The sequence below is a fragment of the Lepidochelys kempii genome, chromosome 2 (genome assembly GCF_965140265.1).
Source record: "Lepidochelys kempii isolate rLepKem1 chromosome 2, rLepKem1.hap2, whole genome shotgun sequence".
NCBI lineage: Eukaryota > Metazoa > Chordata > Testudines > Cheloniidae > Lepidochelys > Lepidochelys kempii.
In genome coordinates, this window is record NC_133257.1 from 57,211,237 (window position 1) to 57,225,516 (window position 14,280).

The following is a 14,280-nucleotide window of genomic DNA, read 5'->3' on the forward strand; positions in this document are numbered from 1 at the left end:
AGCAGTGTTAGACATTTGTTGTACTTTCACCTATGTGGTAACATATATGCTAGGAGTTGCTTCTGCATCTGTACCTCTCAGAAAATTGGGATTTGAATGTATATTTGTTTTCCATAAATCTTTTTTTGTTTTAAAGATGACACCTGTTGATGTCACCACTTTGTGATCCTCCAAGCAGAAGATTGTCCTACTGAGAAAATGAGCACTTTGATCATTCAGTCTTTGAACTTTAACCTTTGACTGGAAGTGACCTATAGACAATGAAGACTACTTCCTTTGACTGCATTCTTACTAGTGTGCATTCTGGGCGCATGTTGATCGCTGGTTCAGTCCATGCAACTTGACATGCTTTTATTAGTCATACAGTATTAATGCAGGTGTCTGGAAATGTCAGAAAAATTCCATTTATTTTTATTTTTAAGCTTTTGGCAGAAATCCAGGTCTTCATGTATTGTGCAATAACAGTTGAACTCCTTGGCAGTTTTATGGCATCCATTGCCGGCAATGGATGTTATACCAAGAAAAGTTTTGATCCTGCTGCAAAATAAATTAATTGGATGGTAGGGCTTATGGAAAGTTTTTGATATTTTGGGATTATAAGCAAGGGATCCAACATTACTTTGAAACCATCCCATTCTTTTATATTTGGATTCTGTGCCATGTGATCGCAAAACTAGCAGCATAATTAACATGCTTCGCTAAAGGACTGTAATAAGATCATATTTATTAAATTGTTTATCTGCTGTCAAATTGTTTTGACATGGAAGGCTTTCAAGTGACATTGGGAGAGAGGTACAATGTTATCCCTATGGTGAAATAAAAATACCTTTTTTGTATGGTAGTTACTCATATCTCTAAAGCAAAGATATGAGTAATAATTGGGTATGAGTGGCTTAATCAAGACTTACTTTTGGAGATACAAGAAAATGGCAGTGATATAATTAAATTTGCTGCAGTCCACAATTGGGCCTGTAATTTGTACATTAGAACTTTTTTCCATGTAGATTGCACACTGTTACTTCCTGCTAGCCATCAGCATGAGCCCTACTGCCTACACAATATTTCATTTATTTATGTGTTTGAAAACAATCCATATAACATTTTTGTTTGTTGCTGTTTTTGTTGTTGTATGTCATGTTTGAATGTTACAAAACAATATTTTGATTGAAAAGCTTTGTCAGAATATATTTTCTTGTAAATTATTTCTTTACCTTGTAAGCATCATCTTGTCTTTAATCCTGTACTATAAAGAAAGAAATACATTTTTGACAGAGGCTTAATGTTTTGACACAAAAGTGTGGACCTTTTTATTTAAGTTTAGACAAAAGTATATTTTCTTAACTTGCTTGTCCTACAGGCATAACAATTTTTTTCCAGCTTTTTCTTCACAAAACTTTAATTACAGCTAGATTAACTTTTTTCTACAGAGAAATAATTGTTGAAAAATAGGTAATTGTTCTCACCACTGTGTAATTTTATGATACTACAACTAGGATGTCTTTTTAGAAAACACTGATGTCTTTTATAAACTTACTACCTTTACACATATGCAACATTTCTATAACAATGCTGTTTTTACTGTTGCCTTATTGTTGACTCCTTAAAAAAAAATGTAGTCAATAAACAAATGTCTAAATCAAATAACCATTTACTTTATTTTTAAAATAAGAACCAGAAACAGCTAAACTTAAAAAAACAAAATAGAACTAAAAAATTGGCCAAAAATATTCAAATATTTTTTTACTGCTGTATAATCGACAAATTGTATAGCCTTGTACATACTTCTGTATGTTATCTAATGTTTAAAATATAAATTTTAAAAAGTGTAAATGGTGAACTCAGGGTGGGTAGAAATCAAATGGATCAGCTTTGTACAGCCATTGAATTATGGATATTATCAGTAAAGTAGGGCTACTCTACTATCTTTTCTATTATATTAGAAACCCTTTTTGGCCTTTAAAACTCAACAGTAAAAAGTAGTTGTGAATATAAATTTGGTGTACATATACTTTCACAATAAACACTTTTTTTTAAAGGGGGGAAAAAATCTGTCAGTTTCTGTTAAGAGCCAAAAATCACTTTCAGAATTGAAACAGTTGTGCTCCTAATTATAACTAACCTGTATTTAGCATGAATTTACAGATGTAAGTTAATCATAACGATCCAGTTATTAGTATCTGCAAACTGTTACTATGCATGAGCAGTAACTTTTTATGAATATTTAATCTATTTCTTATTAACTTACTTGCTCTGTATTACTGATTGACTTGATTGATGTATCTTGCAAAATTCCATGTATTTCTCTTCCTACAGCTGGTTCACATAATGGATCATGTCAAATATTCACTTGCTAATCCACAGTAAAGAAATGGTACTGTGACACAACTTAATGCCTCTGAAAGAATTATTACAGTGCATCATGTCAAAGATTGATGTAATTGTTTTCATACTGTGGATTGTGATAATACAATATAATGGTTTGAAGAAGCTTTATAATGCACTGCATCTTATCAAAGATACATGCTGTAGTGTTTAGCATTATACTTTGATTCACCTATCAGCACCATTGTATGGATTAACATAGAGATGAATAAGTAAATAATCAAATAGCTGGCCTCATTTATGCTGCTGTTTTAAAACAAAAGAAAATATGAAAACCGTGTTAAAGTAACATGGATATTCTTATTTAAAACCAAAAAAGCAAGGTATATTAGAAGAGAAAGTATAACAAGTTAACTGTCGTGGATTCTGAGTGCTGTTGCTGTTTGATAAATAAAATTCACCCTGTAGAGAGGACCAGCACAAAGCCTGTGCATCACTTACGTCCTGAAAATAGTGAAATTACTCTGATAGTGCTGTGCTGTCTCAAAATAGAGTTTACATTAGGTGTAAGTGGTGTTGGCCCTCCCCATGGGTGAATTTTGCCCTGTGTGTTGAACTCTTGTCTGTCAGTGGGAGTTCCTCATATGAAGTGGCAACAGAATTTGCTCCAAACTACCTTGCTTTGCTTTTATATCAATATTCAGATTGTTTATACATTTGTTTTCTGTTTGGTGTGTTTATACCATAACACAATAAATACTTATTTTTAAAATAGATCAGTGCCCTTGAATGGAAATAAGTGTGACCCCTACATGGTGAAGTACAGAAGCATTTCCCGTACTTCATTTAGCTGTCTGACACAGCTGTCAGAGTGATTGCAAAATGATGCAATGGAAATCGAGATGAGTTTATATAACACTGTTGTGCTTAACCTTCTCCTCCTCAACTATATATTGCAAAGGCCTAAGGAAATACTTTCTTTACATTTGAATACTTTAATATGGAAGGGAGAATACCCACTAGATTATCATGCTGCTTTGGGGCTATTTTTTAGTTTGTGTTGATATTTATATACACTTATGTAATTGTTTTGGTGTCCTTTTGGCAAGCACTTTAAATACTGAATGGGGAGCAGGAATATTGTAGACTCTTTTGTTTGCTTTGTGGGAAGAGAGATTATATTACTTCAGAGTACATTTTTGGACTGTTCTGGGAAGACATATTGCATCACATCAATAAATTTGTTCATAGTTTGAACAAATTGAAAACTCATCTTCCACTTCAGAGGAAAAGGGAAAACTCTTAGTATCCAAAAACGAGTTCTGTAAAAAGTAAGGTCTTTTCAATATTTGTGATTGGTGATGACATATTATTTTAGATTTTTTTGGTGTTTATCTATCTTTTCTTAAAATCTAGAACAACATAGTTAAAATTTGAGATGAGTGTACATTAAAGTGACCTTTACTGTATGTTCTATAACAGAAACCAAATGACAGCTGAACTCCCTTTTCCTACAACTCATTTTTGTAAGGATCAAAAGTTAATTAAACTGAGCAATGGGAGGAGAAGAGTGACTTTGGTTGATATGTATGTACATTTAGTTGTTGATATGTAATCGTGTGGCAGCCTAATGTTTCCACAACTCCTACAATGGGAATTTTAAGGGAATGGAATTTTGGATATCTTTGTAAAACTGTAAGAGATTAAAGATATTATGTGCTTTAAACTCTCAAAATAAATAATTCAGTGTCACAAATTTTAAAATGTTTGGCTACTGCTGCTATATTTTAATTTTGATTTTTTTCAATAGCAGTACTGTATATTCTGTGCTTACATATTTTTCATCATTTTATTTTCCTTCCCGTTATGATCCTCTATTCTGTATTCTAAAGGATATTCATCAGATTATTGGGCATTTTTAGTTTAATTTTCCATAGTGGATTAAACATCTTTAGAGCTTTTTATGTTGTATTCCTTTTTTTAAATAAACGTATAGGTCAAGATTATTTTAAAACACTGTAATTTGAAAATAAACATTGTGAAACTGCTCCCTTGGAAAACAATTCCCTTTGTTAGTGAAGGCAAGAATTGGTTAAGGCAGTGGATCATTTTCCTATTTGTTAAACATCTGGAAGAGTAAGAGTATCTACACACTAAAATGAGATTGTACAACTCTATTGTCCTTCCAGCACTAGTGTACACCTCAGAAATGTGGCAGATGGTGAAAGTACACAAAAGGAAGCTGAATGCACTCCACTGGTGTTGTTTAAGAATAATATTGTAAATTCATTGGAGAGATTGTGTAATCAATGTGGAAGTGCTGCACTGCAAGAGTTAGCAGACTGTGGGCTCAATGATTGGATGTAGATGGTGATGTGGTTTGGTCATTTCATTAGGCTACCCTATGGTAGAAGCACAAGGTACATCTTAAATTGGATTCTATTTGGAGGGAAGAGAAGGCATGGAGGGCAAAGAATGACCTATCTCAGGACACTCAAAAAGGATACAGCCATCATGGAGACAACGTACGATGGAGTCGTATGTATATGTTGTCCTCCAAAAGATAGTTGGTTCATTCTTGACTTCAGTAGGTGAAAGAGTTCTCTGGGAGACTGCACCTTACTCCAGCTGTTCACTGGATCCCAGTGTTCCCCCATGAGCTGGGATGGTTGAAGGAATGCTGGGACCCAGATAAACCATGACAATTTCTCGGGGAGATGGGAAGGGGGAATTGGCCGGCATCTTGGCATTGCTGCCAATATTCTCTGTGCACTGCTGTCTTGAGTTTAGGTGTCTGATACCAAAGTTGGGCATCTTGATATCTTACTGTTCCATGCTTAACTGGGCTTGCTGCTTGTGTTGTCTGATCTGCTGCTTTCTTTGACGCAGTACTTTCCCACCTACCCCTTTTATTTCAGATATGATATCGGTGGAGGGAGAATGTCTATCCAGCACCTTCAAACCTCGTCAGTGCATTAGAACAATGTCCAAGACTGGCAATCATATTTGCCACACGGTCAAGTCAATCACAATGTGAAGGGGTATAAGATACATCTGCAACTATTGCCCTGAGCACAAGAAATGTGGGCAGTGCCTCTAGGCAGATTCCTGTTAGTCCAGCAAAAGGCTGGCCTTAGTGCTGGGAGGGGAAAACCCATCAAATTGGAAGTCAGAGTTGGCCAAGACTGAATCCTGTGAGTCTGTGTTGGTGCAAACCGAGCTTCCCTACTAAGCCCAGAGAGGTGGCTTCATCTCCGAAGGTTTCCTGAAGCTCTTAGAACCTGGTGTGCGAAGTCACTGATACTAAGCTCTAGCTCATCGGATGAGACAGATCTTCCGTACAAAAAGGCTAAGTCTGAAGGTGCTGAAAGAGCTGGCAGCCCCCAAGCTGTTTAAGCCTCAGACTGCTCGCAGCTCCATAGCAAGGTCTCTGTTTTTCTCCTACTGTGTTCATGTCCTAAAAGTGGAGAGGAGGATGGTGATTCCATGTATACTGTTTCTGTCTCAGTCACTCTTGGTCTTCCGTCAGGTTGTCACAAAGTCAACAATATCAGCCTTGTTCATTCCGTTGTCCTGTATTGGTGAAGTTGAAGCACTTTTTGCGCTGAGTTGAAACTTGTTCCCTGAGTCTTGGCATTCTAGTGCAGGAAGTTCTAGTCTCAGTGCTGGTGCCCACAGATGGCTGATTTTCTATTAAACAGTTTCTGGCACAAATGAATTACTTGGCCCAGGAATCTTCGGTCAAGTAGCATTGTTGTGCCCTTTCATCTGGCTGATGATGAATGTGTGGCAGACTCCTTGCATAAATGTTGTGGTTCAGAAGAAGTATATCCTTCTAAAGGGTGCTGCGTGGGATCTCCTGATAGTTTGATGAAGGCACTATGTCTAGAGGGAAGTCCAAGAGCACTTTCTGAGCTGCAATGTTAGGAGTCATTTCAATGAAGTATTGGCCAGTCCATGATTGCAATTCTTCATGTCATAGACTGCCAGCCTTCATGGCCACAGGTCAGGTGGAGCAAAAAAGGCTCAAGTCTGGTAGATTCTCTTCCCCATGGGAAGTGTGATGAACTAACTAGTTTTTGAGGCCACAGTCATGGCCTGGTATGGATATTCTTTAAAGCAGGTAACAGTGATATGTGTTGCTGTCTTGGGGGTTGATGCCAGCAGGTCTGCTTGATTGCAAGCATCTGGGGTGGACCAGAGCAAACTCAAGGATCAACTTGACATCAGAGAGAACTTGTTTAGGGAGCAGGTGAAGACCTCTTTGCAAAGGGCAAATGAGACACAGGCCACACTCTGTCTAGTCTCCTCTCTCAGGGATCTCGTTCAAAGGTGTAGAGTGCTTTTTTTCCCCCCTGATATTTTCTATTAGAAGATGAGAAGGCTCTGACTCATCACCTCTTAGGGAACTGATTCAATACCAGGTCCAAGAAGTGTTTGGTTTTCATCCTGACTCTGGTAAAGTGACTGGCTCTGGACTTTGGACTCAGGTATACTTCTAATGCAGAAATGGACAAACTTTTTGGCCCAAGGGCCACATCAGGGTTGTGAAACAGTATGAAGGGCCAGGTAGGGAAGGCTGTGCCTCCCCAAACAGCCTGGCCCCTCCGCCTATGCGCCCCCTCCCACTTTCTGCCCCCTGACTGTCCCCTGACCACCCCCTCCCAGGACCCCCCGCCCCTAACCACGCCCCCGGGACCTCAACTGTATCCAACCCCCCCTGCTCCTTGTTCTCTGACTGCCCCAACCCCTGTCCACACCCCCACCCCCTGACAGGTGCCCCCCCCCCCCGGGACCATACGCTTATCCAACCCCCCCCAGGACCCCTGTCCCTAACTGTCCCCCAGATCCCACCCCCTACCCAACCCCCCCGTTCCCTGTCTCCTGACCGCGCGCCCTCCCCCCAAACCTCCGCCCCATCTTCCTGTCCCCTGACTGACCCCTAGTGCCTCCTGCCCCTTATCCAGCACCCCCGTACCGTTATCCTTACCCTTACCATGCTGCTCAGAGTGGCAGGACAGGCTTATCTGAAAGCCTGGGAGGTGGGCGGGTGCAAGCCGCGCTGCCTGCACAGCAGCATTCCTGCGGATGAGAGGGGACAGCAGGGGAGGGGCCGAGGGCTAGCCTCCCCGGCTGGGAGCTCAGGGGCCAGGCAGGACTGTACCTTGGGCCATAGTTTGCCCACCTCGTTCTAGTGGTTGGCAACTATCTTACATTTTTCACCGGGGAACAGCACTACCGATTCAATGTTTTTGGAGCCATTCATATGTCTTCACAAGATGTTTGGTACATGTGCAAGCTGGAAGTGCACATGTTCTTGTACTTGGACAACTGGTTCATCAAGGATCCTGCTTTAATCAAACCATGTCATCAAATAGGTGTGTTCATTATCGAATGAGTTTGTTTCTGATAGGGTCCTGCAGGAATCAGTTCTTGGCTCTACGTTATTTAATATTTTTATTAATAACCTGGAAGAAAATAGATGACATAAATTGGGGGAGTGGTAAATAATGAAGACAGGCCACTGGATCACTTGGAAAGCTGAGTTCAAGGAAACAATATGCATTTTAGTATGGCTAAATCTAAATGTATGCATCTAGGAGCAAAGAACATAGTCCCAGCTTATAGAATGAGGGACTCTATCCTGGGAAGCAATGACTCTGAAAAAGATGTGGGAGTCCTGGTGGATAATCAGCTGAAAATGAGCTCCCTGTGTGACGTAGTGGCCAAAAGGACTAATTCAATCCTTGGATGCATAATTGGGAATCTTCAGTAGAAGTTTATTTAACCTATGTATTTGGTTCTGGTGCAACCCCTGCTGGAATACTGTATTCAGTTCTGGTGTCCACAATTCAAGAAGGATGTATATAAATTGGAGAGGGTTCAGAGAAGAGCCATGAGAATTATTCAAGGATTAGAAAATATGCCTTTATAGTGATAGACTCAAGGAACTCTGTTTAGCCTAACAAAGAGAAGGGTAAAGGGTGACTTGATTACAATCTGAGTACCATTATGGTGAACAAATATTGAGTAATGGGCTCTTCAATTTAGCAGAGAAATGTATAACACAATCCAATGGCTGGAAGTTGTTGAAGCTAGACAAATTCAGACTGGAAATAAGGTGTTAACTGTTGAACAACTTACCAAGAATAGTGGTGGATTCTCCATCACTGACACTCTTTCAGTCAAGATTGGGTGTTTTTTCTAAAAGATTTGCTCTAGGAATTATTTTGGGGAAGTTCTGTGGCCTTATACAGGAGGTCAAGCTAAACAGCATGTAGGAGTCACTAAGGCTGATAAAATACCCAAAGTCCTAATTTGTCTCCAGCAGACATTTTGAAGTATATGTCTGCTAGACACAGAATGATTCAAAGCCTTCCTGCTTCAGGATAGGATCCAAGACATTTGTAGTCTACAGAAAAAACATAAGCTAGTAACTGACACCTTGGACCGTACTATGAATGTTGGGCCTTGAGGCTGCAACTTTTTTGTACTACCTATAACATGTTTGCAACATGATCTTATGGTCCCAGCAGAAGCAGCAACAGAGGGATTCTTCCATCACATCTGAGTAACAATGACTTCTGGGCCTCCCTGGCCTGGATGCAGTTGAGGGAGAGTCTGGTAGTAATGTACTTCCAAACACTACTTATCCAAATGACAGTGACCACAGATGTGTCCAGCCTGGGATAAGAAAGCCATGTGGAAGGACTCCATATCCAAGCTATGTGGTTTCTCCAGGAACAGCAATTCTACACTTCTGAAGATTAGTTTGGTCCTGTATGCTCTAAGAATCTTTGCAGATCTCAAAAGATGTTTCTGGTTCAGATGGGTCAGGAAGGCTCTAACCCACAAGACATTTGTAATAGCTGTATGCCTGACAGGAGAGTTCTGTTGCACACACTATTGATCCATAATGGATTTTTGGAAAGGATCTCTGGATCAGCAAGTGGAAGATCAGATCATCCCCCAATGAGGGACCTTACTTAGTTCAAGGTTTGTTGGCAATGAGTAAAGACCAAATTAGCAAGAGGAGGCTTCTGTATGCCTTTTCACTTGTCCCCCAGCTAGCAAAGGTTCTGGCAAAGCTCAGGAGAGACTAAAGTTTGATCCTAATTGTAACCCCATACTGTCCCAGACATAGGGTTTTGAACTCTTGCTGATCTCATCAGGCTGAGTCTCTCAGGACCATGGCACCTTTCTTTTATCCCATCCCAGGAGGCCTCTCTGTTAGCTTGGTTCTTGACAGAATAGAGATTCATTGGCATCATGTTTGGATAGTTGGTTCATGTTCTCTTTATGTCCTAGAAACTACCAGAAGGATCTATAGTACCAAGAAGAAAAGATTTGTGGTATGGTGTTATTAGACCCAAATGGACCCTTTAATTTACCATGCACAAAAACTGCTTGGCCAGCTTCATTTCTCAGAATCTAAGACTGACTGAGTCCAGGTACGTTTGTCAGCTGTTTAATCCCTATTACAGACTAACTGAAGATAGGCTGAGGTTTCTGCACCTTCTTCATGTGTCAAGCCAAACCCCCCATACAGACTTGAAAACTTACATTAAGGGCTGGTCTACACTAAGGCTGTAAGTCGACCTAAGCTACACTACTTCAGTTATGTAACTGGTCAATTTACAGTAGTGTCTGCACCGCGCTGAGTCAACAGGAGACATTCTCCTGCTGTTAGATAGAGTTTTTCTTTGTCCTGGTGCTGATGTGCCTCGGTTGCCAGGGTTTAAGCCGTGTGCTTCATGCAGCAAGTCTGTACCTTTTGAACAACCCAAGTGCTGCCTCAAGTGCTTCAGGGAAGCTCATTGGAAAGACCGCTGTCAAATTTGTAAAGAATTCAAGCCCCGGATCTAGAAGGACCATGCTACTTGCCTGAGGGTCCTCCTCATGAAGGCAGCCTTAAGACCAGACTTCGGCCATGCTCGGACTTGGCACTGAGCACCTCATCTTTGGTTCAGAGTGCTCCTCCATCAACAAGAGTCCCTCAGCACCAATCATCTTCGCTGGTGACTAAGAAGAAACACCGCAAACAGCAAGAGAAGAGCCAGTCTCTGGTGGCAGAGGGGACAGAGAGCAAGACCCTTGTCAGGCTGCTCTTCATCCCCAGAGCAGCATCGCCAGGTCCCCATAGCCCCAGCACTGCAGTGTTCTACAGTGCCCATTCAAGACTAGCATAGTCGTCAATTTTCAGTCTCATTGACCCCAAAAGCTTTTGTGGCTGCAAGAAATCTTATGACCCTGCCAGTACTGGGCTCCCTGGAGGATCAGGACTCGGCACAACTGGTGGCCCCAAATGACAGGGAATTGGTGCCAGCAGCTCATCAGCTGTCCAAGGGGACACCTGTGCTGACAGCCTCAATGTCCCCTACGTGACCTTCTCTGGCACCCAGTGGCACGGCACCGCTCTGGTCTCTGCAACGCACCTCTTTGTCCTCATAGGAATTGGAGGGGGAACCGTATTCCCACCATCAAAGCAGTCGACCACACTGCTCCTCTGACTGCTCCCACTCTATTATGGCACTGAGCTTGTTGGCACCTCCGGGGGGCCAGGCCACAGTACCCCTGTGGCCCAACCATCATCTAGTGCCCTTTTTGGAGCCCATGGGGATTTCCACCATTTGAAGGGATCCTTTTAAGACTATCTGATTTGGTTGTCTTGGAGGCTAGAGCACTCCCAGTACCATGTAAAGGCACCCTAGAACCGGACTCCAGTACCAAACATGGGGCTTCAAACCCCAAAAAGACGACTCACAGGCTCCTGCTCATGGCGAGGCACCAACTGAGGCTCCCCATCTGGTTCTAGCCTCCTTGTTGTCCTCTCCAGATGAGGCACTGGCACCTGGAGCCTCTCCACCTCCAGACGACCATAAGGTGTATCAGGACCTACTGAAGCAGGTAGCTTCAAACCTAGGGGTCCAAGCGGAGGTGATTAAGGAGGACACATGACCTTCTGGATATTCTGTTACCAGAGGGTCTATCCAGAGTGGCTCTGCCACTACACAATGCCATCATGGACCTTAAGACCCTGTGTCAAACCCCCGCTTCCCTTCCAGCAATGGCAAAATGCTGAGGGTGTAAATATCTGGTTCTGACTAAGGAGTTCCTCTTTACCCCCCCTCTCCCCGGATCATTGTTGGTTGCAGTGGCTAGTGAGTGAGAGCGCCAGGGACAACTGAGCTCTATGCCCAAGCCAAAGGACCCTAAAAACCTGAACCTCTTTGTGTTGTACCAATAAAAACAAAAACCAGCAGGATCTTATTAAAGGGGAAAAGGCGAAATACCACATTTACTGTGAATACAGAAAGAATCATAGTAAGCAGTTAGTTATAGCTATAACATTCCATTCAATTTCATATTTATTCACACATTCATTCATATACACACACACACACACACACACAGGTTCTGCAAGGTTGTTATCATAGTTACCAGCCCTAGAGTTGCTCATGCCAAGCCACTGGCCAGGTGGCCTGGACATGAGGAGGGAGCAGGGCCTTGTTAGATGCTCATCTGATGCTCCTGGAAGTTGGTTTGCAGAATCAGACCCCACAAAGTTCTCACTTTCTAGAGTCCATTTTTATAGGAATTTCTTCCTATGCCAGTCTATGGGAATTGCTTCATCATGCTGTTGCTGAATCAATCAGCAGATAGCACATTCCTGACGGCTCCGTGCTGCTAGATGTTATCTTGTTCTTTGGTTCTCCCATTCTTGGGGCTGTTGGGTGGATTCCAGTCTGCCCTCTGGGGGTCCTCTGGTTATTTCCACTTGACGGCTTTTTTAGCTGATGGACACTGGATTCTTAGGCTGGCACTTCCCTGATCATTCAGTTTATTATCCACACCAAACATCCATCCACATACATCCTCTATCTCTATTTTAATCTCAATTGTTAATACAACAAAAGGGCGGGGAGACTCTGGGTGCTGTTTCTGTTGTTACAGGGTATTGCTTTGAGTCTCTCTCTGTCTGAGTGGTTGTTACAAAACTGCTTTGAGAACAGAATCTGTCTTAGAATGTACTAACTCAATTAGCAGCTTACAAGTTTCACACATAGAGGGAGAGAAACAGTACCAAAAACCAAGAGACCTCTTAATTAGTAATATCCTGGAATTTAAACTATGGGGAATCAAACTCATTTGTGATTTTAATACAGAACTTCTTTAATATGATCCAAGATTTGGACTCGAGGCCTACTCTTCAGGGGGCCTGCAACTTCAGATAGCAAACCAGCAGGTCCTCCTGGAGCGCTATGACTTTAATATGTGGGAGTTGTTGCTTAAATTCAAGCACCTACTCCCCCAGGACTCCAGACAGGAGTTTTCCTCCCTTACTGAGGAAGGGAAAACTGTAGCCTGAGCTTCCCTACAAGCAGCCGTGGACGCCTATGACTCCGCAGCCAGATCAGTGGTGATGATGCATGGGACCTCCTGGTTGCAATCCCCGGGGCACACCATCTAGGATCTTCCATTTTGAGGGATCGTCGCTCTTCTCAAAACAGACGGATGCTAGGCAGCAGAGCCTTAAGGATTCCAAGGCAACTTTGAAATCCTATGGGCTCTACATACTGGCAACTACAAAGAAACGATATAGACCGCAGTAGTCCACCTGTTACTTCCCTCAAACAATCACGCAGGATCAACAGAGAAGAAGGAACAGAGGGTTTAGGCACAGGCCACCACCTCAGTCATCCTCGACAGGCCCTACACAGCCAGTTTCCAGATTCCCTGGGTTGTCAAAACATTTGTTTTGATGAGACACTCAAGGGTGACATCACAATCCCTGCTATGTTGGATCCTGCTACCCCCCGTGTTTTCCAACCGCCTTTACTATTTCCTGGATGCCTGGACCCAGATTACTTCAGACTGATGGGTCCTCAACACTAGGTTACATCATCCAATTCCTGTCCACCTCACCTTCCCACTTCCCTCCTGTGGTCTCAACCAGTATCTCAAGAACCTGAAGTTCCACTTGGTCTCCTTGGCCTTCATCATTCCCTCACTGGATCCCGGGGATTGCTCTGCCGCCCTTGATCTAAAGGACGCTTACTTCCATATTTTGATCTTCCTTGGCTACAGATGTTTCCTGAGGTTCATAGTGAACCAAAGTCACTATCAATTCACGGTGCTCCCATTCAGCCTGTCAGCCACCTTGCAAGGTTTCATGAAATGTATGGCGGTAGTAGCAGCCTTCCTAAGGAAAAGAGGGGGTCCATGTGTTCCCATATCTCGATGACTGGCTGATCAGGAGCCGGTCCAGAGCTCAAGTAGAGGCCGACATCCAGCTCATACAATCAACCTTCAATGCATTGGACTTACTGAATTTTCAGAAGTTCACTCTGATCCCCGTCCAAATGATAGAGTTCATAGTACTAGTACTAGACAGTACTGGACTTGGTGTAAGTGAGATCTCTACTTCCACCCAACTGGTTCCTCGTGATTGCGTCCATGATAAAATCTCTCCAAAGATCATGACCACACAAAAGTGCCTGAGCCTCCTGGGCCTCACGGCATTGTGCACATATGTAGTACAACACTCAAGGCTACAACTCAGACCTCTACAAGCCTGGCTAGCCACAGTCTACTCTCCCTCTTGGCATCTTCTGGACTCAGTTCTTATGGTCCTGGCAGATCCTAATCTCACTGTAGTGGTGGCTGGACAGACACGTGGTATGCACAGGAGTAGCCTTGAGACCTCACCCATCCCTGCCTCTAGTATGCAATGCATCAGACCTCAGCTGGGGAGCCCACTTGGGCCCCATCAGAACCTAAGGCCTGTGGACCCAAGATGAACTCTTCCTGTACACTCAATGTCCAGGAACTCAGGGTAGTACGTCTAGCATACCAGATGTTTCTATCCCACTTGACTGGCAAATCTATTTCAGTCCTTATCGACAATACGATGGCCATGTTCTATGTAAACAGGCAGGGTGGTACATGTTCTTTCCT

General features: G+C 42.6%; 1 protein-coding gene across 5 annotated transcripts in view; it reads left to right on the plus strand.

Annotated features, from left to right (window-relative positions):
• Positions 1-14,280, plus strand: part of UBE2W (ubiquitin conjugating enzyme E2 W) — a 57,077-nt gene that overhangs the window by 24,608 nt on the left and 18,189 nt on the right. For 2 of the 5 annotated variants that reach the window (XM_073330849.1, XM_073330850.1), the window contains exon 6: positions 137-2,385. The exons of the other annotated variants lie outside the window; for them this stretch is intronic. In XM_073330849.1, coding sequence (XP_073186950.1) covers positions 137-150 — 14 coding nt within the window. In that variant the 3' untranslated portion in view covers positions 151-2,385. Of the gene's footprint in view, positions 1-136; positions 2,386-14,280 lie in introns of those variants that run through there. 5 annotated transcript variants of the gene reach the window in all.